Source organism: Sorex fumeus, unplaced genomic scaffold (assembly GCF_029834395.1).
Source record: "Sorex fumeus unplaced genomic scaffold, SorFum_2.1 ptg000131l, whole genome shotgun sequence".
Lineage (NCBI taxonomy): Eukaryota > Metazoa > Chordata > Mammalia > Eulipotyphla > Soricidae > Sorex > Sorex fumeus.
In genome coordinates this window covers 25,415,289-25,438,828 of record NW_026606188.1, presented here as the reverse complement: position 1 = coordinate 25,438,828, position 23,540 = coordinate 25,415,289, and the positions used below count along the sequence as shown (strand labels likewise).

Genomic DNA, 23,540 nt, shown 5'->3' with positions numbered 1-23,540 from the left:
CATTATTGTCCTTCTTCTGTCTCTGGTGCCAGCCAGGATACCACGTCGCATTAAATCCTGTCTCCTTTCACCTGATGGAGATTCTGAGTTTTTTGGTGATCCTCGTCTTTAGCTCATTCAGCCACACAGATGTTTTCCAGAGTTATGTAGGTCGGCTCCTTTCTCAGACTCTTCAGGGAGGTGATTTTAGACATTTGTAATGTCTACACATCCATTTGTCATAGTTTATGTTCTTTCTAAGATCTCCTGACAGTTTGATTTTATTTATTTGGATACAGTAAAGTTCACTCTGTATGGCTGTTGACTATGCACAGTCATACAGGAAACAATTCTGAAGAGGGGTGTGTGCATGTGTGTGCATGTGCTTGCATGTGTGCATGTCTGTGTGTATGTGTGCGTGTCTATACATGTGTGTGCATGTGCTTGTGTGGAGAAAGAGAGAGTGAGAGAGAGATAAAGAGAATTTTCACCCTGTGAATTCATCTCTGTCCCTCATAACGAGAAATGCTGCTCCTGAATCAGATAAGGATTCCATGAAAAAAATTATTGCTAGTGAATAAACTCAGAGAGACAAACAAAAATAAAGTTACTTTCTGACTACATCCCATATATCTGTTTGTTTGACCAAATGATTACACAAGAAAAAAATATATTTATATAATTAAAGATGTATGTGTAACTTTTCTTCTTTAACATATATACACATAAATATACAAATCATTGAAATGTCTTTCTTTTGATGCAAAAGAATACACTACATACAACTCTAGTTTGCTTTAAACAAAAACTTTAATATATCTCACAGCCTGGTTTATTTGAGATAAAGGATTCCTTTTATTTTTTATTTATTTTCTTAATTCTTTTTCTTTTTTCTGGGAAGGTCACACCCAGAGATGCTCAGGGGTTACTCCTGGCTCTGCACCCAGAAATTAGTACTGGTGGTGCTCGAGGGACCATATGGGATTCTGGGAATCGAACCCAGGTCGGTCGCGTGAAAGGCAAATGCGCTACTCGCTGTGCTACCATTCCAGCCCCAAGATTCCTTTTATTTTTACAGAGGCAAGTTCACATGTAGTAAATATAAAGATTTTAAACATAATTACTGACTTGACACAGGTGGCTGTCCTGTACTCATCTAGATCTTTTCCTGGATATCTAACAATTTCCACTTTTCCTGAATATTTAACATCTCCAACTGGTATTTTTATGCACAAACTAGCACCACATGATATTTTAAAACTTATTTTGCTATAGTCAAGATATCATGGCTGGGGGCTGGAACAATAGTACAGCGGGTAGGGCCTTGCATGCGGCCGACGCAGGTTCGATTCCCAGCATCCCATATGGTCCTCCAAGCACTGCCAGGAGTAATTCCTGAGTACAGAGCCAGGAGTAACCCCTGAGCATCGCCTGGTGTGACCCAAAAAGCAAAAAAAAAATAGATATCATGGATACAATAATGCTAACACTTATGGTATTGATATACAAAGTTACTTTCCCCCACCACCATCAACATCCACAAAGGTCCTTGTGTTACTTCCAAGTGCCTCTTCATTACAATACTGTAATTATTAAATTTGATAATATGTTTTTAAAAAGTGCAAGGGCTGGTCCCCTTTGTTTTTCTTTTTCATATTTTCCTTTCCTAAGTCTTTTTGGTTTTGGTTTTGAAGTCATAGCTGGAGATTCTCAGGAGCTACTTCTGTTCTGTGCTTGGAGGTATTTCCTGGTAGTGCTCAGAGAACCACGTGGTGACAGGAATTGAACCTGGGTCCCTGCATGCAAAGTTTGAGCTCAGCCATTGAGCTCTCCCCCCCTTTCCTCTCTCTCTCTCTGGTTCTTACATATATATATATATATGCATATATATTGTTAAGATTTCTTATAAACTTTCAAATCTTCTGATCTCTTTACTAAAAAAATCCTGCTGCTATTTTCATTACATTCATGCCACATTTGTAGCTTAAGGAGAAAAGACATCTTTAAAATGTTGAATTTTAATTCTGTGCATCAGAAACCAGTTTAACAATCAGTTTAACTGGAGTGATAGCACAGCGGTAGGGAGTTCGCCTTGCATATGGCCAACCCAAGTTTGATTCCTCTTCCCCTCTCGGAGAGCCCCACAAGCTACTGAGAATATCCCGCCCACATGACGAAGCCTGGCAAGCTACCCGTGAGTATTCAATATGCAAAACACAGTAACAACAAGTCTCACAATGGAGATGTTACTGGGCCCACTCGAGCAAATCAATGAACAACCGGAGGACAGTGCTACAGTGCTACAGGGCGTGAGAAACCATTATTGATAGCATTGTAAATCACAGAATCTCAAAAATTAAATGAAATATTTCATTGTATTTTCAAGAACACAGCTTATTTGTTCAAATTTTCTATTAACCTCAGAAACATACTGTTTTCTTCCTATGGTTTTTGCACATTTCTTGTGAAATTGATTGCTAGGCACATTTGTGGTTTTGTATTTTTTCTTGTGATAGAAGGAATCTTATAAAAATATGAGTGATACAACTTTCATTATATTCATATTATTCACTGCCACCTAAATAAGTTATCTTAATACCATCTACCACAAACCCATGGCAAGTATCATTTTCAATGGGTAAAAACTAAAAGCCTTCTATCTAAGATCAGGCACAAGACAAGGTTGCCCACTTTTGCCACTCCTAGTCAATAGAGTACTGGAAGTCCTGGCCATTGCAGTTAGGCAAGAGAAAGGTATCAAGGGTATCCAGATAGTAAAGGAAGAGGTCAAGCTATCACTAATTGCAGATGATATGATACTATACTTAGAAAACCCTAAAGACTCTACAGGAAAGCTCCTAGAAACAATAGGTCAATTTAGTAAAGTGGCAAGCTACAAAATCAGCACCCAAAAGTCTATGACTTTCTTACATACAAATAATGAAAGGAAAGAAAGAGACTCTACAGGAAAGCTCCTAGAAACAATAGGTCAATTTAGTAAAGTGGCAAGCTACAAAATCAGCACCCAAAAGTCTATGACTTTCTTACATACAAATAATGAAAGGAAAGAAAGAGACATTAAAAAAAACAGTCTCATTCACAACAGTACCTCAAAAAATCAAGTACCTCTGAATCATCTTAACCAAAGTGGTGAAGGACCTACACAAGGAAAATTACAAAACACTACTTCAAGAAATAAAAGAGGGCACTAGGAAGTGGAGACACATCCTCTGCTCATGTATAGGGAGGATTGACATTATCAAAATGGCAATACTGCCCAAAGCACTATACAAATTTAATGCTGTCCCTATCAGGATACCTATGACATTTTTCAAAGAAATAGTCAAAACACTCCCAAAATTCATATGGAACAATAAACCCCCACGAATAGCTAAAGAAATCCTTGGGAAAAAAGAAGATGGGTGGCATCACCTTTCCCAACTTCAAACTGTACTACAAAGCAGTAGTAATTAAAACAGCATGGTACTGAGCTAGAAACAGACCTTCAGATCAATGGGACAGAGTTGAATATTCTGTCACAGACCCCCAAATATATGACCACTTAATATTTGACAGAGGAGCAAGAAATGTGAAGTGAAACAAGGAAATCCTCTTCAACAAGTGGTGCTGGGGAAACTGGATAGCTACCTGTAAAAAAAATGAACTCTGACCTTTGTCTAATGCCAGACACAAAAGTCAGATCAACGTGGATTAAAGAACTCAATATCAGATGAATCAATTAGGTACATAGAGGAAAATGTAGGCAGAACTCTCCATGACATTGAAGCTAAAAGCATCTTTAAGGATGAAACAGCACTGACCATGCAAGTGGAAGCAAACATAAACAAATGGGACTACATCAAAATAAGAAGCTGCTGCACTTCAAAAGAAAGAGTGACCAAAATACAGAAAGAGCCCACAGAATGTGAAAGAATATTTACCCAATACCCATCTGCTAAGGGATTAATATACAGGATATACAAGACACTAGTAGAATTGTACAGGAAAAAAAAAATCCAACCCCATCAAAAAATGAGGAGAAGAAATGAACTGAAGTTTCCTCAAAAAAGAAGTACAAATGGCCAAAAGGCACATGAAAAAATTCTCCACATCGCTAGCCATCAGGGAGATGCAAATCAAAACAACAATAAGATATCATCTCACACCACAGAGACTGGCACACATTCAAAAGAACAAAAGCAACCAGTGATGGAGTGGATGTGGGGAAAAAGAGACACTCTTTCACTGTTGGTGGGAATGCACACTAGTCCAGCCTTTCTGGAAAACAATATGGACAGTCCTTCATAAACTAGAAATTGAGCTTCCATATGACCCCGCAATACCACTTCTGGGAATATATCCCGAGGACTCAAGAAAGCACAGTAGAAATGACATCTGTACCTATATGTTCATTGCAGCACTGTTCATAATAGCCAAAATCTGGAAACAACCCAAGTGCCCTAGAACACATGACTGGTTAAAGAAACTTTGGTACATCTATACAATGGAATACTATGCAGCTGTTAGGAGGAAGTCATGAAATTTGCTTATAAATGGATAGACATGGAGAGTATAATACTAAGTGAAATGAGTCAGAAAGAGAGGGTCAAACACAGAAGGACTTCACTCATTTGTGGAGTATAAAACAACATTAGACTGACATGTTGTTTTAAGGATAAGGATAGTAGATACACGGGACAGGAAGATTGCTCCATAGCTGGAAGTCTGTCTCATGGGCAAAGGGGAGAAGGCAGCTGGAATAGAGAAGGGATCACTAAGAAAATGATTCTGCTCAGGATGGAAGATGTGTGCTGAAAGTAGATAATGGACCAAACATGATAACCTCTCAGTATCTGCATTGTAAACCATAATGCCCCAAAGTAGAGAGAGAGAGTATGGGGAATATTTTCTGTGATGGGGGCAGGGGAAGGGTGGGAAAGGGGGGGTATACCGGGGATATTGGTAGTGGGAAATGTGCACTGGTGGAGGGATGTGTGTTTGATCATTGTGTGATTGTAGCTCAAACATGAAAGTTTGTAACTATCTCAGGGTGATTCAATAAAATTTTTTTTAAAAAAAGTTATCTTAAAAATATTTGCAAGTTTTATGATCAGAGTAGCAATTTTACCTCTGGATTTCAAAGTCACATAAGTAACCTAGCCACACAGCTTAAGATTTTGGAAAATGATCAATAAAAAGAGCCCAACTCAGGAGGAAGAAAATAATAAAACTTAGAGCAAAAGTAAGAGAGATGGAAGCACAAAAGAAAGCAGAAAAATCAATAAAAGCAAGAGCTGGTTCTTTGGGATAATAAACAAGATCAACAAACCTTTAACAAGACTCAAAAAGAACAGGAGAGAGAAAACCCTAATAAACAGAATCAGAAATAAAAAGGGGGACATCACAACAGAAACTACAGAAATTCAAAGAATCATCAGAGATTACTTTGAGAATCTTTATGCCATGAAACAAGGAAACCTTGAGGAAATGGATAAATTACTGGATTCCTATATCCTCCCAAGCCTTAACCAGGAGGACTTCGAGTACCTATCACCCTCAAGGGAATTGAAACAGTAATAAAAAGTCTCCTCCAAAACAAAAGTCCTGCCCAGATGGATTCACCAGTGAATTCTTCCAAATCTTGAAAGAGGACTTACTCCCAATTCTTTCCAGGCTTTTCTAGGAAATTGAAGAATCAGAAACACTTCCAAACAGATTCTATGAGACAAATATTCTGACACCAAAAGCAGACAGAGACACCACAAAAAAAGAGAATTACAGGCTGGTATCCCTGATGAACACAAATGCAAGGATCCTTAACAAAATACTAGCAAACAGAATCCAACAATTCATCAAAAAGATCATACACCATGATCAAGCAGGATTCATCTTGGGGATGCAGGGATGATTTGACACGTGCAAGTCAATCAGCATAATACAACATCAATAAAAGAAAAGATAAAACCATATAACATATCAATAGATGCTGAGAAAGCATTTGACAAGATCCAGCATCTGTTCATGATAAAAACTCACAACAAAATAAATGGGAATTGAAGGAGCATTTCTCAGTATATTCTCAAAGCCATCTACCACAAATGCATAGCAAGTATTATTCTCAATGGGGAGAAACTAAAAGCCTACTCTCTAAGATCAGAAACTAGACAAGGTTGCCCACTTTCCCACTTCTATTCAATATAGTACTGGAAGTTCTTGCCATAGCAGTTAGGCAAGAAAAAGATATCAAGGGCATCCAGACAGGAAAGGAAGAGTTCAAGCTATCACTATTTGTGGCTGACATGATACTATACTTAGAAAATCCTAATGTCTCTACAAAAAAATCTCCTAGAAACAATAGGTTTGCATAGTAAAGTGACAGGCTACAAAATCAGCACCCAAAGTCCATGGTTTTCCTATATAGGAATAACGAAAGATATATTTAAAAAAACCATCCTGTTCACAATAGTGCCTCAGAGAACTAAGTATCTCAGCATTAGCTGAACTAAAGAGGTAAAGGACCTATACAAAGAAAATTTTGGAACACTAGTTCAAGAAATAAAGGAGGATACTAGGAAATGGAGACACATCCCCTGTTCATGGATCAGGAAGACTAACATTATCAAAAAGGCAATAGTCCCCAAAGAATTATACTTATTCAATGCAGCCTCTCTCAGGATACCCATTACATTTTTCAAAGAAACAGACAAAACACTTCTGAAATTCATATGGAACAATAACCCCCACAAATAGCTAAAGCAATCCTTGGGGAAAAGAAGATGGTGGCATCACCTTCCCAAATTCAATCTGTACTACAAAGCAGTAGTAATTTAAACAGCATGGTATGACGGTATTGCACTAGAAACAGACCCATAGAACAATGGAACAGAGATGAACATTCCATCTCAGACCCTCAAATATATGACCACTTAATCTTTGGTAAAGGAGAAAGAAATGTGAAGTGGAACAGGAAAGCCTCTTCAACAAGTGATGCTGGGGAAACTGGACAGCTACAGACCTCTGCCTAACACCAGGCACAAAAGTCAGATCAAAGTGGATTAAAGACCTCACTTTCAGACCTGAATCCATAAGGTACATGGAGGAAAATGTGGACAGAAACCTCCATGACATTGAAGCTAAAGGCAACTTTAAGGATGAAACATCACAAGAAATTGGAAACAAACATAAACAAATGGGACTTCATTAAACTAAGAAGCTTCTGCACCTCAAAAGATACAACAAACAAAATACAGAGAGAGCCCACTGAATGGGAAAAATTATTTACCCAATACCCATCAGATAAGGGGTTAATATCCAGGATATACAAGACATTACTAGAATTGTACAAGAAAAAACTTCCAACCCCATCAGAAAATGGGAAGAAGAAATGAACAGAAACTCCCTCAAAAAAATACAAATTGTCAAAAGGCACATGAAAAAATGCTCTGTCACTAATCAGAGAGATGCAAATCAAAGTAGCAATGAGGTATCATCTCACACCACAGAGACTGGCACACATCAAACAGTACAAGAACAACCAGTACTGGCACGGATGTGGGGAGAAAGGGACTATTTCATTGTTGGTGGGAATGCTGACTGCTCCAGCCTTTTTGGAAAACAATATGGGCATTCTTCAAAAAACTAGAAATTGAGCTTCCATGTGACCCAGCAATACCACTTCTGGGAATATATCCTGGGAGTGAAAAAAAGCAGAGTAGAAATGCATCTGCACCTGTATGTTCATTGTAGTACTGTTCACAATAGCCAGCCAGAATCTGGAAACAATCCGAGTGACTGAGAATAGATGACTGGTTTAAGAAACTTTGGTACATCTACACAATGGAATACTATGCAGCTGTTAGGAAAGATGAAGTCATGAAATTTTCTTGTAAGTGGATGGACATGGAGAGTATCATGCCAAGTTTAATAAGTCAGAAAGAGAGGGACAGATACAGAATGACTGCACTCATTTGTGGAATGTAAAATAACATAATATAAGTCTAACACTCAAGGTCAGTAGAGACAAGGACCAGGAAGATTGACCCACGTTTGAAGTCTGCCTCATGAGCTGGGGGAGAAGGCAGCTGGGATAGAGAAGGGATCACTAAGTCAACGATGGTTGGAGGAATAGGAGATGTGTGCTGAAAGTAGATAAGGACCAAACATGGTGGCTTCTCAGTGTCTTTATTACAAACCATGCCCCAAAGCATGAGAAAGAAGGAAGAAGGAAATTTTCTGCCGTAGAGACAGGGGGAAGGGTGGGGTGAGGGTGGTGGGAGGGGTACTGAGGACATTGGTGGTGGAGGGATGGGTGTTTTTGATTAAGGCTGAAGCTTAATCATGAAAGCTTTGTAACTATCCCTCGGTGATTCAATAAAAAAATAAATAACTAAAAAGACATGCTATACCTCATGTGATCCAAAAGGGAAAAGAAACAATTGGTTTAGTCAAAAAGAGGCATTTAGAAAATGTTCTTTAGCCCTATAGCCACACTTCTCATGTTTTCATACTTTTCACTCTTGGCACTACTCTTTCATGATGAATATGATCATTTCCATCTTAAAACAAACACCGGCTTGTGCAGGAAGAGGAAATGGAGCCCTCAAGGCTATTTCTGTCTCCCTGATTCCATCCAAGAAGGGCCAGTCAATTCACAGTTCTGTTTTCCCTTGAAAAGTTAGTATTGGAAAGTTCTCCAGTGGTGGGGGAACAGGACTAGGGGACACAGGACACGTGGTGGGGCAAGTCCTGCCAGCTGGTAGTTGAATCTAAGAAGGTCGTGTGCCAGGCAAAAGGAAGGCAATGAAATCTGGGCAGTTTGTTTCGGGTTACAAAACAAATATGGACGCTGTCTGGTTTTGAATGCCAGTTTTTCTCCTGATGTACAACCTGACCCATTTGCATCAGTTTTCTCGACTGTAAAATAGGAATGGAAAGAAGGCCCATAGCCTAAAGATGTGAGTTTCAAGAAATGAATCCATGAGCTTAGGAAAGCAACTGCCCACTATCAAAAACTCCGTGAGTGGTTGCTTTTGTCAACAGCAGCATCAAAATACAGGTTTCCTGTGGAATCACAGTTCTTGCCTCCACAACCATAGCAAGAGGAGTTTCCCTTCTCTGGTCATATTACAGCCTTCAAGTTTCATTCTCTTTCAGTTCTTTGCACAGATCCAATTACACATAGGGATCTTAAAACAAAAGCCCTTAAAAAAAACCCTTCTTAAACAACATGATCTCACTTATACGTAGAATTTCCAACAGTCATTCTCATAAAAGCAGAGGTGATCAGGGATAGTGTTGGGGTAGGGACAAGAAAGAGAGAAATGAGGAGATATGGGTCAAAAGAGCATAAAGTTAGGAATAATCTCTTGGGGCTGGGGGAGACTCAACATGCCTGGAACTCGGGTTCGGTTCCCAGCACCACACAGTAGTATTCAGAGTAGCTCCGGATACCACCAGGTGTGGCCACCAAACAAACAAATAATTCTTTAAACGTTACTTAATTTTCTTTAACCGGACTAAAACATTGTAATTTCTCCTTTGCACTCATGTTTCATTGGAGACATTTATGATATTTTATTTAAAAAAACAACAGAAGATAAAAAGGGGCCAGAGAGATAGTACAGTGAGCAAGCCACTTGATTTGCACGTGCCCAGATCTCAATCCCCAGTACGCCTATGGTCCCTGGAGCCCACCAGGACTGACCCCTGAGCAAAGAGCCAGCAGTAATCCCTGAGCACCACTGGGTATTGCTCCCCCTCAAACAAAAAAAATTTTTTTAAGTAAAATAGAATGTTTCCTATGTGTGTGAACTTGCTCTGGCAGGCTTCTATTTCTGCCGCATGTATCTATGTATGTACAAAGGCATGTGTATGCTGGGACTGTGAGGCCACATATTTCTTACTGTGGGTCCCACAAGAGAGAGATAAACACAGTACTAGACAGTTGGCGCCATGCCCTGTTCTACTGAAAGTATCATTATTTCTTGGAGATTTTGCACAGAGGTCTTATTTACTATAAACATACAATTTCCCAAAGCATGTTGTTCCAAAATAACTCCAAGTCCCACTTCAGTATGACTCAACATCTCAACCATGGCAATAATAATTGCATTTCTGCCTTAGCCATCTCAGGGACTGAGTGATTCACTTACCATGCAAGGCAACTGCTGCTTCAGCATTACAGCTTCACAAAGACTGATGACTGCCTACGTGGACCCAGTCAGGGCCCTTGTTGATAGGGATGAATAAAACCTTAACTCAGATCCTGAAGACTGTCCATTAAGTGGTGTTCTTAATGAGCAAAGAAGCCCTGTTCTCATGGAGAAGATGCCATGCTCACTTAGCCTTGCCCAGACATTTTCTGCTTAGGCTGGATGGTGGCAGGGACCAATCCCCTAGGGTGCTGGGGGAACCTTCAGGGTCACACCCAGTGATGCTTAAGGGACCATGTGGTGACAGGCAACAAACAGGTCAGCTTCATGAGGTTTACCTTAGCCCCAGAACTATCTCTCCAGCTCCTGCACCTCTATTTTACGGTGCAATCTAGAGCTATTAATGAAACAAATAAACCTAACAATGCCTGGTCACAATGAAAAAAAAGCAAAAGTAAATCATTACTTTCATGTAATAAATAGTTGAAGTAGAAATATGCATACCTGGGGGCCAGAGAGAAAGTACCGTGGATACTTGCTTTGCAGGTAGCCACCCTGGATTTGATCCTTGGCCCCCCATATGGTCCCCTGAGCACTGCCGAAAGTGATTCCCAAGTGCAGAGCCATGAGTAACCCTTGAGGACTACTGGGTGTGGCCAAAAAAAAAACTAAAACAAAACAAGAAAAGAAATATCCACACCAACTATTTAAAAAAACTATTGATTTGGTAATAATCCATGCTATTTTCACAAACAATAGTGGTCAGTGGAATGATTGCCCATCACACACATTACAGAGGACGTCTCCTTGTTTTCTCCTGGATTCCTGTAGATTTGAAGGTCCCAACATTAGAGGCTCTTCTCATGCCTCTTTTCATGCTTTTCAGAAGACCTAGGAGAGTGATAGACATGCAGCAAGTACTCAGGACCTCCTGCTAACGAATCAGGAAGAAGAGTGGAAAGCTTTACCTTGGAGGAACTGGTAGTCTGGGACACAAAGAGTCGACCTCTGGATTCTGGGTATAGTTGAAGGAATCCAAATTATAAACACACAGGAAGGACCCTGGAAGCAGAAGTCACAAAGACTTTACCATCTTTCTATGTTGGCCCCACCTTGCAGAGATACTTTGTAAGGAAATGATGGTCATTTAATTGAGCCAGGAGAGAAACAGAAAAGCTGTCTTAGACTGAAGAAAGTGATGTTTATGCACTTACCACACAAACACACATGGGGCCAGAGAGATAGTATCGTGGTGCTTGACTTGCATGTACCTTACCAGGGTTCAATCCCCAGCACCATATGTGGTTCAATCCCAGGAGGGATCCCTGAGCACAGAGGCCAGGAGTAAGCCCCAAAGCCCTGAGCACTGACAGCAGTGTCCCCAAAAGAAAACACAGAAACAAAACATACCATCAGAGGTTGACTTAGGTCCTCTCTTACTCTTTCTATAAAACCACATATCATAACTGTTATATGATTAATATTAAAATGATTTGAGTTTTGTGTGAGGGTGATTTCTGACAAAGTCTTGATACTTTTCACCAAGACTGGAAAATTGTGAAAACCTGACAGGTCATTCCACAGACAGATGGTTGTCAAGCTCTGGCCCCAGATTTGGATGAGGCCATAGGTGTAAGAAGGTTGAAAACAATTTAATCCTTGTCAGTCCGAAAAGCAGGCTTACAGCAAGGCTTCAAGAGGTACATGTGCTCTGGGTAAATTTACATCACTGACAATATCCATGGACCCCAATATTTGAATACAAGTCAGAAATATCACCCCAAAACTGTGGGTTCTTATGTGGTGGGGCTCTGAGACCACTGTCTGCCTCTGTCTCTGAGTCCAAAATGTCAGCCTCAGACTCGATTTCTAAGGTTTCTCTGCAGGGAGCAGAGAACAGCTAAGATTTGGGGGAAATGCCGATGAAATGAATGGCTTTGGATGAGCTCGAGAGAACAGGCTTCTGGCTTTTGTCACTCAGGAAGATAACTGCTGCTCTAGAGATCCTGACTGCTTTTCTCATCGTGGTCTCCCTGGGTGACCCCACGGTAGTTTCCAGCCTCAGTGGAATTGAGTCCCATCCCTGGTCCCTGGACACCTACCAGTGCTGTTTGCAAAGAGCTGGATCTCTTCCAGTGTGTCAAGCTGCTCCTCAGGACAGCTGGTGACACAGAGGACGATGGAGCCAAGCTGAACATTGTTGGTATCCAGATTGCAGGCATTCAGAAAGAACACATGCCTAGGAGATAGAAAAGAGAGGGGTGTCTCAGGGTGCATCCTTTTACAGAGCCTAACTCTCTGCTTTTATGCACCCAGGGAGAAGCTGGGGCTCAGGATATGGCTCCTTGGTAGAGCATTTGCTTTGCAGGTGTGATGCCCTGGTTTCAAATCTGGCTCTGCAAACAAAACATCCATAGGAATAAGAAAGGCAACTAGTTTTATAATCAAATGCCTCTCTATAATTTAATGTGAACCATGTCCCCTGGGGGCCATTGGTGGAACTGTACCGCTTGAAAGCCAAACTTCCATTAGCCTAACCTCCCACTTTCTCAGCTTCAGCATCTTCTGAGAGACCAGACAAAGTCCCCGAGGAAGGGGAGGGATTGACTAAAGGCTTCGCGAATAGCTAGATGGGGCCAATGTAGAGCAGTTCAATAAGATCCACAACATATTTCCCTCCAAGAGTAAAGTTCAGATACACTTCAGAAAATCTTGGAAGTGAATAGAAGAAGAGAGGCTAGGATGTCAGGTGAAGCTGGTCCCAGCTAGTCCTCTGAGCACTGAGGAGCACAGCAACCCCTTCCTGCTCCAGCTACCCAGCCACTGTGCATGTGTGCAGGTGTGTGTGTGTGTGTGTGTGTGTGAATGTGCATGCATGTAGATGCATATGTGTGTGATGCGTGTGCATGTATTTGCATCTGTGTTTGTGCTCATGTGCATGAGCCTGGGTATGTGTGGGTGTCACTCTGTGTATGAGCATGCATGTGTATGTTGCTGTTGTGTGTAGGTCATGAGAGGCATGCAGGCGGAAGTGCAGTGTAGGCACTGGAGAAAGATCTAGAGGGGTCCTGGCTGCTTTCTCCTTTTATCCTTTCTGTTATTTTGGTGTTTAGGTCACACCTGGCAATGCTCGCGGCTTACACCTGGCTTCATGCTCATGACTCACTCCTGGCAGTGCTCAGGGGACCAGAAGGGGCATTGGAGATCAAACCTGGGTCGGGTCGGCCGTGTGCAAGGCAAGTGCCCTACTTGCTGTGCTATCTCTCTGGTTCCATCTTTTTTCTCCAGTAAGGATGGGAAGAAGGACGATGGTGAAGAGGGAAATGGAAGAACAGGTTTCCTGGGCTTCTGATATACAGTATTATTTATTCTATTTTAGACATTTAAAAATTGTAATAAAATACACAAGCTGTCACCATTACGGTCATGAAGACTGTTCTGTGTGAAAGGAACGAAGCAGGGGGTTAGGTAGGTGGCCGTGCAGACAGTGTCACCATGCCTCACAACTCTTGTCTCTGCAGAGCTGAAACCCAGCCCCACCCAAGCAAGCTGCCCTCCTTGGCATCCCATCCCTGCTACACTTGTCTCTGAATTTGATGATTGATTCCACCTGCCTCTAACAAGCGGCATCATGAAATATTTTGGTTTTGGCTTTTGTGCCTGGCCTATTTCTCTTAGTATAATATCTTCCAGGGGCATCCAGGCAGAGGCATGTGACTTAATTTCCTTCAGGGTTAAGACTGAATGCCGTCCCACTGTCTGTACACCCCACATCTGGCTTCATCTGCTGAGAGGTTCTTGAGTTGTTCCTACCTCTGAGCTACTGCAAAAGTGAGATTTGAACCTTACACATATATAAGGAGAGTGAGGGACTCTCGACATTGCACCACAGATCAAAATGAAGCAGAAGTGTAGGGGCACCTGGCCAACCCCTCCCTTCTGTCATTTTTATCAGTGATGCTCACACACCCAGGGTGAAATGCTCTCTTTCACCCTGCAGTTGGCATCTGAAACTGCAAAGCCTCTTCTCTGCAGGCACAGAATTCAGAGCTAGAAGAGACATGGGCTGAGATTCATACTTGAGATTCTAAGCTGAAAATCAAGTCTGTGTAGACCTTTAAAATTTTGTTCCTAGAAAATGTTTTTGATGAGGTTTCAAAATTAGGACCAGGCAGTCTCGATCTTAGAAAATCATGGCTGGGGATTTCTTTTCTGCCAGAAAATTCCTTTCTCTTCTTTCTCTTTTCTGTTTCTGTGTTAGAACTGGGGCAAGAAAATGCAGCCCCGCAGTATCACAGTCACGAGCACAGACAGTGGAGTGGTAGGGATGGGGCCCAAAATTCCTGAGATTTCCACATGGAAGCATCACCGAGGATGCTAGCCAATTGGGAGCATACAGCACGTTGTGGATGACAATGGCAATGTGCATTCACTCATGCAAAATCTCAGCGGATCCTTAACACAACCTTGTGAGCCTACTGCAAACTAGGCTCAGAGAGGTTCTTTATGCTGCCCAATGTCACACAGCTGAAAAGTAGCAGCAGATGAATTTAAATTTAGGACTGGCTGACTCTAAAACCTGTGTCCTGGGGTCAGAGAGATAGAGCAGGATTTAAAGCACATGTCTTGCATGTGGCTGACCCTGGTTTAATCCCAGGCACCCTATGGCTCCCTAAGAATTGCTGGATCCCCAGAACACCGCTGGGGTAGCCCAGGTAATTGCTGGCATTACCAAGAAGCACAGAGGGTAGGATGTTTGCCTTGTACATAGCCGACACAGGTTCGATTCCTCTGTCCCTCTCGGAAAGCCTGGCAAGCTACTGAGACCGACCCGGGTTCGATTCTTCTGTCCCTCTCGGAGAGCCCGGCAAGCTACTGACAGTATCCCGCCCGCACGGCAGAGCCTGGCAAGCTCCCCGTGGCGTATTTGATATGCCAAAAACAGCAACAACAAGTCTCACAATGGAGACGTTACTGGTGCCCACTCGAGCAAATCCATGAACTATGGGAGGACAGTGCTACCAAAAAACACCAGTGCTTGGACCCTCACATTGATCTTGGCAAGAGATTCTGTTGGCTGAGAATCTCTTGGAGCAGTCAGTAGGGGGCGCTCTAAGCCCACTGAGCACAGCTTGGGAATCACCCACCCCCCAGCAAAACCCAGGCCCTGATGAACACTTCTAGATTTTTTTTTGGGGTGGGGGCACACCCAGCTGTGCTCAGAGCTGACTCCTGGCTCTGCACTCAGACATCGATCCTGGCAGGCTCGGGGTGTAGGGCATATCCAGGGCCAGCTGTATGCAAGGCAAGCTCCTTACCTGCTGTGCTGCCTCTCCAGCCCACTCTGAATTCTTAAAAAGTATATATATTTTTAATTGAATCACCCTGAGGGACACAGTTACAAAGTTGGTCATGATTGAGTTTCAGGCATACAGTGTTCCTACACCTATGCACATTTCCTACCACCAGTATCCCCAGTTTGAATGGGTGAAGGGTTTCCAGGCTCTGAATGGCTGAGAGGACATTTAGAGATGAGCACGAGTACATTGGAGACTTTGGGACACTTACTTTTTCAGGGTCATGTCTTGTCCCGAGAGAGGGGCGCCCTGTACCGGCGCGTTCTTCCTGCCACACACATTGCCAAAGCTGTCATAGCCGAAGAGGAGTCGTCCTGCAGAGCCAGCCACTGCCGAGTAGCCCATTAGGAACATCTAGGAGATCACATGGACAGTGAGAGCCTGGCCTAAGGGGTGGAAACACCCACCCGAGAAGTGCAGCTACAAGGCAGAATCCAGAATGAATGAAGGGTCTTCGAGCACCAGCTGGGATGCTCTGCTCTTAGCACTGCTTAGCAGGAGGGAATGGAAACCTGTGATGTGCCCACACAGGGTCTCCTCTGCTCTCTTCCCCAGGAGTTTGCCGTTTCCCCCTCTTGGTCTTACTTCACTCAACCAATTCAAGTTATTCCCCCTTGAGGTTCTTCTTTTATCTAAATGTACCAGGTAAATAATGACTTTATTTCCCGAGTTTTCCTTCCCCCTTCACTCCCCCCATGCCCCTCCCCTCCACTCCCCTACTCCCCCTTCTTCTCCCCTACTCTCCCTTCTTCTCTCCTACTTCTTCTTCTCCTCTTCCACTCTCTCTTCCCTTTCCCTTCCAGTCTACTCTCCTTCCAGTTCCCTCCCCTTCCCTCTCCTTCCCTCCTTTTGCTTCCCCTCCTTTTCTTTCTCCTCACCTCTCCTCTGCTCTCCTTATCTTCCTTTCCCCTACATTCCTTTCCTTGCTCTTCCCTTCCCTTCCTTTCCCTTCCCTTCTTCTCCCCTTCCCCACTCTCCCCTTCTCTCCTCTCTTCCCCTTACCTTCTCTTCCCTCCCCTAAAGTATACCATATTGTATTCTCTGTATTCCAAAGGTAACAAATATGTTTCAGATACTCAGCATTTTTACTCATTTAGAAATCAGAGTAACAGTATTCCAGTTATTGGTAAGAGATTCTGTTGGCTGAAAATTTCTTGGAGTGGTCCTTAGGAGTTCCTCTAAGTCCCCTGAGCACTGCTTGGGAGACACCCTCCCTGGAAAAAAAACTACTTCTAGATTTGTTTTGAGGGGGCCACACCTAGCTGTGCTCAGAGCTGATTCTGGCTCTACACTCAAAGATTTTTTACTTAAAGTGAAATTTTAAAAATTTTCACTTGAAGTCTTTCAGTCTTTCCCCTAGAGACTGTTATTGGGGGATATGAAGGTAAGCAAGTCTGAATATCTGCCCTCAAAGGATTCAGCCTGGAGAAGGGCGGGCTTATAAACTGGGGAGCTCCTATGGAAGGAGGGTTTCTTCCTCCATCCTTTCCCAGCTCCTCCTCAGTCTCAGGGTCAGATGTCAGCTGGGGCTGCTGTGAACGGTCACTGTTATGAGCAGGTCACTCCCTACACACACACACACACACACACACACACACACGTGTGGCCTGCGGGAGTGCTGGTCGATCTGGCCTGGACTGCTCTTCTCCTACCCTTCCACTTGGAAGCATGCTGGGATCCTGCTTGGGGTGCACTTAGAGGGAGGAAAGCACCTGCCAGGGATCTTACATGGAGGTGGTATTTCCCATTCATCATCATTCTCTATTGGCATGTGTCTTTGGGGAGGTCCATGGAGAATGAAAGGTTTTGTTATTGTTTGGAGGGTGGGGTGCAGGCTGAATAATTCTGACTCCCAAATCCCTAATAGCTAATAGAATAGTTGCCCTATTATTAAACCACCAAAACTTTGCTCTAATTTCAAACACACATGTGCCATGGCATGGACCAGGTGAGATAGTAGCTGTGACTGTCAGGGCTTAGAGGGGGCTGTCAAGGAAGCTTCCCTCTATGGTGCAGGATAGGGCCCCCCAACATGCAGTCCTGAGGGACGCATAGATGGAGGACACTGAAACGGTAAGTAGAGGCAGAGACAGACCGAACATTGAGCTACTTTGTCTGATGTGTACTCTGTGAATATAAACAAAGGCTGACACCATGTTTGCAAACAACAATCCCTGCTGGTAATTCGGGTACCCTGGTCCCCAACCAGCTCTAACCTGGGGCGGCACCATCAAGAATAGTCTTTCCAGCATGACCCTCCTGGTCAGACACAACATTATCAGACAAAAAAGCTGAATAGCAGAGGCAGAACTCCAACCTCGTTGGGCTGTGCCTTAAAAAGAGTTAAGAAGATTGTACACAGCACCAGAGCTATAGGACAGCAGGCAGGGTGCTTGACTTGTGCATGGTCAATGGGAGTTTGATCTCCAGGATCCCACATGGTCCACCAACGCCGCCAGGAGTAATTTCCAAGTGCAGAGCCAGGAGTAATCCCTGAGTAGTTGAGGTTGTGGCACAGAAATAAAAAGAAAATAGTAGATGGTCCATGCCAGTCAACTGGGAAAAGGCTGGTATTATTCGAATGCAGTCAAGAGACAGGCATATCTTGAAGCCTTCAGGTTTATTTTGCCAATGAAATACAATTTCAGAGCAGTTTTCAGCTCCCCTTCAGATGGTACGTAAGTCAGGCTGTGATGAATCCTCACTGACAAACCCTTTGCCCGGAGACCTGGGGCTGAGAGTTTGGTAGTGATGTACCAGTTCTGAACCCTGAATGGAAGCTCATTCACAGCCAGGGTGAAAGCTGCCAGGCCAGACTGGGCAGCTGTTTCCTCTGCCTTGGAAAATAAGGGAGGTGGGCACTGGAGATTCCCTCGGCCCCAAGAAGAGCTTCCCTGGGACTCTGGGACAGACACCGTGACACATTAGGTGTCAGCTCAACCTTCCATGATGCCACTTCTACACTCCTCCAGGTAAAAAACAGGAAGTTCTGCAGTGAGCATAGCTAGACCTTTTCTACTTGGCAGGAGGAGCCCAGGTGGCATCTTGGGGTCTAGTTCAAATTTAACTCTTATCAACAAAGGTAATTACCATCTGGGAGCTATCACTGAACTTTATTTGCCGGGCAGCCAATGGCTTGCCTCAGTTCAGTTCGGAATGACTGAGTGACTTCATCAACACCGTCTTTGAAGAAGCTGAGCAGGTCTTTTCCTGCTGTTACCTATATATTTTTTCCTTTTGGTTTTGGGGCCACACCTGGAATGCGCAGGACTTATTTCTGGTTCTGTGCTTGGGGGTCCCCCCAGCGGGGCTTCAGGGACATATAGGGCGCCTTGGATTGAACTTGGGTCAGTCACATGCAATGCAGACAACTTCCCACTGTCCATCCCTCTGATCCCACTACCCACAATTTTAAAGTGTGAGAGACTCTCCCAGAGCTGAAATGGCCTAGCTGGGTAAGAACTCCCTGTACCCACACATAATCTGCAAGAAAGAATGGGAGAAAAAGTCATGACCCAGAGTTAACTGGAGGCTTTTTATCCAGAAGGATCTTGATCCATTGCTACACCATAGTAATCTTGGATGTTTTATGCTCAGCGGAAGTAAGGGTAATTTATTTCTAGGTTCCTTCTGGATTTTTCCTTATCAGAGGAACAGAAAACCCTGGAGGGATATTTTTATGGGTGTCCCTCACCCCGCACACCTGCTGAAATGATAAACGAACTTCCAGGCCACTAGTAAACTGGCTTGATAAAAGAAGACAAACCGGCTCAGCGAAGGACAAGCCCATTGCAAAGTGCGGATCTCAATTCGCTGGAACTTGGCCTGCAGCAGCGAGAGCGTTGTTCCTCCAGGTTACTGCTGCATTTACCAGGGATTCCTAGCGGCCCCTGTCAGGCTGGAAGAGCAGGGGCTCCACCAAACACAAATTTGAACCTGGCAGTTCTGGGTCTCTCCCGGCCCTGGGAATGCGATTCACAGTTATTCCGGGGTGCACAGGACGGATCACTTCCCTCCAAGACCCCCCCACACTCACCAAACCAGTCCAAAAGAGAAAGAACAGGAATAGCCAGGCCGTGTCTGTGCATTTCCTATACAGCTGAGGTCGCCAAGCTCTTTCACTGGGGGTGCTCTCTGCAGAAGCCTTCCAGAAAAGGGGGGGTGGGAAGATAAAGAAGAAGAAAAGGAGTCGAGGAAAAGAAGAAAAATAACCCGGAACCCAAACCTACTCCCCGAGGGTTCAGGAACCTTCTGGACACCTGCTCTGCTGGCTGCTGTGCCATCCCTCGCGGTCTAGTCCTTACCCGGACGCGGCCCCCATCCACGCCCCATGGCCCGCCCGCCCCTCGCCTCAGCCCCAGCCTCTGGTGGGACCCGGGGCGCCTTGCTTAGGGGGGGACAGAGCGTCCAGGCTGGGCGTGCACGCTCTCCAGGGCTGAAGCCTTCCTGGGGCCCCTGTCTGTGGGGGTGGGGGGAGTTTCTGTACTGGGGGCAGGCGAGGGCATTACCGTCTGGGCGCCGAGGCGCGGCATGGTGCGGCCAAGAGCGGGGTGAGCAGCGCTTCGTGGCCGCTCCTGAGGGCGCGCACCGGTTCGGCCGCGCGGACTCGCCCGCCGGGCGCCGAGGGGAGAACGGGGCCTGCAGCGCTCCCCAAGCACCTGCGCCTGGTAGGCGGCCCCGGGAGGCCCCTTTCGGGGAGGGCAACGCCGCGTCCCCGCCCCGGCCGCGCCCGCCGGCACCCAAGAGCCGCGAGCAGGAAGTCGGTGCTGGGCGACTCCTTCATGAATGGTGGGGACGGGTCAGGGACGGGTCTTTTACAGTCCCCGGGAGAGTAGCCCTGACTTGTGCAGGGTCGGCTTCGTAGTGCTTTGCAAGCAGATTAAATAGTGAGGCTGGGTCTCTGCAGCAAAGCGCTGCCTGCAGAGACCCGGGCTCGACGCCACCCTGCATCATCTTCATCAGCAGTGAGGCAGAAGAAACGGTCATTCCAAACCTGCAGATGCGGGAAACTGAGGCCCAGGGCAGCGGCGCTGTGGATGGGTGAAGACTCAGAGGAAACATTTGCAGAAAGAACTAATTGCTCTAGGGCTGGTTCTTCCTGCAGCGTTCCTGCGCCCAGCGTTCCACCGGGCATCATCTCCAGATGAGTTCCTGTACGCCCTGGGCTCTCTCCACACCAGTTTCTCCTGGGAAACAAGCCACGGAGAAGCTGGCAGCTGGGCAGCAAAACACGAGTGGAACTCCCGAAGCCGGAGCCGCTGCCCGCTGAAGTTCCCGCCCGACTCTCCCCCCACATTGCTTTGGGATGTTCATTGCTCTGCTCTTCACCACTAGTTAGAAGCCTCTTCTGGGGACTCCTTAGCATAGCAGCAAAATAGGACAGTGGGTCCGGGGTTTCCCTTGCCCGTGGTCGACCTGGTCTTCCGCATCCTATACGTCCTCCGAGCACCATCAGGAGTCATCCGCGAGCACAGATCCAGGAGTAACTCCTGAGCATTGGCAGGTGTGATCCAAAAACAGAAAGAAAAAAAGAGAAAAAAAAGCTGTTAAGATTGAAGAGGCAAGTTGGAAGTCAAGAGTGTATATAAGTATATATATGAAGTATTTTTTACTGTTTGTTTTAGGAATTTCCTAAATATTCATGGCTCAATAGGCTGGCTGGCAGATATCAGTATAACTCCCAGTCATGGATTGGTCAATTGGGTGACCTTACCTTTCAATGTCCACTCCCTTTTGTTTACCTGCCCTTGCCCTATCCTCAACAGTACTCTCTCTCCCCACCAAAAGACCCATCACGCTGGTTGTCTTGCTCCTTTTGTTCTTTGTGTGTGCCAGTCTCACTGGTGCAGGTGATCTCTTTTATTTGATTTGCATTTCCCTGAAAAGTGATGCAGTACTTCTTTCCTTCTTTCTTTCCTTCTTTCTTTCTTTCTTTCTTTCTTTCTTTCTTTCTTTCTTTCTCTATTGGCTCTCTGAAATTCTTCATTGGGTTTATTTGTTTTGGTTTCGGGGTCACATTTCATGATGCTGGGGGGGGGGTGTGGTGGTGGTGTTACTCCTGATTCTGTGTTCAGGAATCATTCCTCAAGGTGCTTCGAGGACCATATGGGATACCAGGGATTGAATTGGTCAACTTTGTGCAAGACCTTACCCATTATACTATCTCTCTGGCACTTTGTATGTCTTCTTTGAGAAAGTTTCTGTTCATCTTTTCTCCCCATTTCTTGATGGGGTTGGTTGCATTTTTCATATTCAAGACTCTATCAGGGTTAGGAGAATGAGACCCATAAATCTATGTGAAGGGTACAAAAAAACCTATTCAGAAAAGATATTTTCTTTGGGGCGTGGTGCCGCCAGCAGGTAAATCTGTACCTGTGAGGCAAGTGCATCAGCAGCCTCATGGTGCCTTCAGACTTCTAGATACCCCAATATTGCTGCTGTGCCTTTGGCCAGACCCCAACAACTTGGGACCAAGTGTACCAAGAAAGTAAACAGCCAAAAGTTAGGTATGTGGGAGACACACCAACAAACCACCTCTGGCTCAGCTATATAATTGGAGGAAAGGCCTCTCTGGTTCTAGATCAAACTGCTTAAAGACCATGATCCCAGAGACTCAGAAACAAATCTCGGAACCCAGCAGCTTTTGGCAGAAATCCTTGCAGTCCCCACAGAAGGTTACTGGCACCGGGCCACCCCAGGTGGGAATAGGTTTTGTACTTTGGCCTGTTCCCCCTGGCAGCTCAGTAGCCACTAGACAGTCAGGTTTGGGCCCATAATGATGAGACATGTGGGGCCTCACAGGATGGGGGTGGAGCCGGCCCTTTCCTTTCTCTGCCCCAATGAGACCCCGAGTTGCCGCCCAAGAATTGTCTTTCTGGCTCCTGATCAAGCTGCTTAATGGCATAATCCCAGAGACTCATAAACAAATCTCGTAATCCAGTGGCTTTTGGCAGAGATGTGTTCGGTTCTGCAGTTGGTTACTGGTGCAGGGCCACCCCAGGGGGGAAAGGGTGCTGTCCCTCCACCTGTTCCCCCTTGGCAGCTCAGTGGCCATCATTCTCCAGAAGCCATTGGATAGTCAGGTTTGAGCCCACAGTGATGAGACACATGGGGTCTCAGGGGATGAGGGTGGACTCGGCCCTTTCCTCCTCGCCCCAATGAGACCTGGAGTTGCTGCCCACGAACAGCCTCTCTGGCTCCTGATCAAGCTGCTTAACGGCCATGATCCCAGGAACTCAAAAACAAATCTCAGAATCCATCAGATTTTGGCAGAAATCTCTCCAGATTTAATTGTTAAAATTTCGAAATTCCAAAATCACCCAGCCACTACTGTGGATGAGTGACATCATATGTTTTTCATAATCAGCAATAGAAAACAAATTTGTCTACAGTTGCCTTTTCGGCGGATCTGAGGGTTTGGGTAAAATCCCAAATAATAATGGTGGGTATGGGGTCGAAATATCAAATGAAATCAAAGTGGAGAGAGTAATGTGGAACTCATCTGCCCCACAGGTAGGGGGAGGGTGTAGGATGGGGGGGTGTACTGGGGCTTTTGTGGTGGAAAATGGGCACTGGTGAAGGGACAGGTGTTTCATCATTGTATGACTGAGATTTAAACCCAAAAGCTTTGTAACTGCTGTCACGGTGATTCAATAAATAAATTTATTATAAAAAAAGAAAAAGAAAAGGCATTTTCTCTCCTTGGTTCATTGTAGGACTATTCACAATAGCCAAAACCTGGAAACAACCCAAGTGTCCAGCAACAGATGACTGGAGAAAGTAATTATGGTATTATTTCTAATGGAATTAACTGTAAGTAAAGTTGACATCATGCAATTTTTCCCCACATGAATGGATTTGGAGAATATTCTGCTAAGTGAAGTTTGAAAGAGAAAGATACAGAATGATCTCTCTTATGGTGAATGTTAAAAAAGCATAGTAAGGGAATAAAATATGGCCAAAAGCAACAGAACTTGACAACTGGTCTATAGAATTGAGCTTACTTGGAGGGTGAGATGGCAGTGGGTGGGCATTTGAGAGTCGGGACACTGGG

The 23,540-nt window shown here is 44.6% G+C and overlaps 1 protein-coding gene across 3 annotated transcripts in view; it reads right to left on the bottom strand.

The window, feature by feature from the left end:
- Window positions 1-19,637, bottom strand: part of SLC44A3 (solute carrier family 44 member 3) — a 90,676-nt gene extending 71,039 nt beyond the window's left edge. The window contains exons 1-4 of one of the 3 annotated variants that reach the window (XM_056106585.1): window positions 19,524-19,637; window positions 15,699-15,841; window positions 12,233-12,369; window positions 11,099-11,192 (exon numbers count right to left, since the gene is read on the bottom strand). In XM_056106585.1, the coding sequence (XP_055962560.1) occupies window positions 11,099-11,192; window positions 12,233-12,369; window positions 15,699-15,841 (374 nt within the window). In that variant the 5' untranslated portion in view covers window positions 19,524-19,637. Of the gene's footprint in view, window positions 1-11,098; window positions 11,195-12,232; window positions 12,370-15,698; window positions 15,842-19,523 lie in introns of all 3 variants that reach the window. The other 2 variants (XM_056106586.1, XM_056106587.1) reach the window with 2 other exon arrangements.
- Between the last annotated feature and the right edge of the window lie 3,903 nt (window positions 19,638-23,540).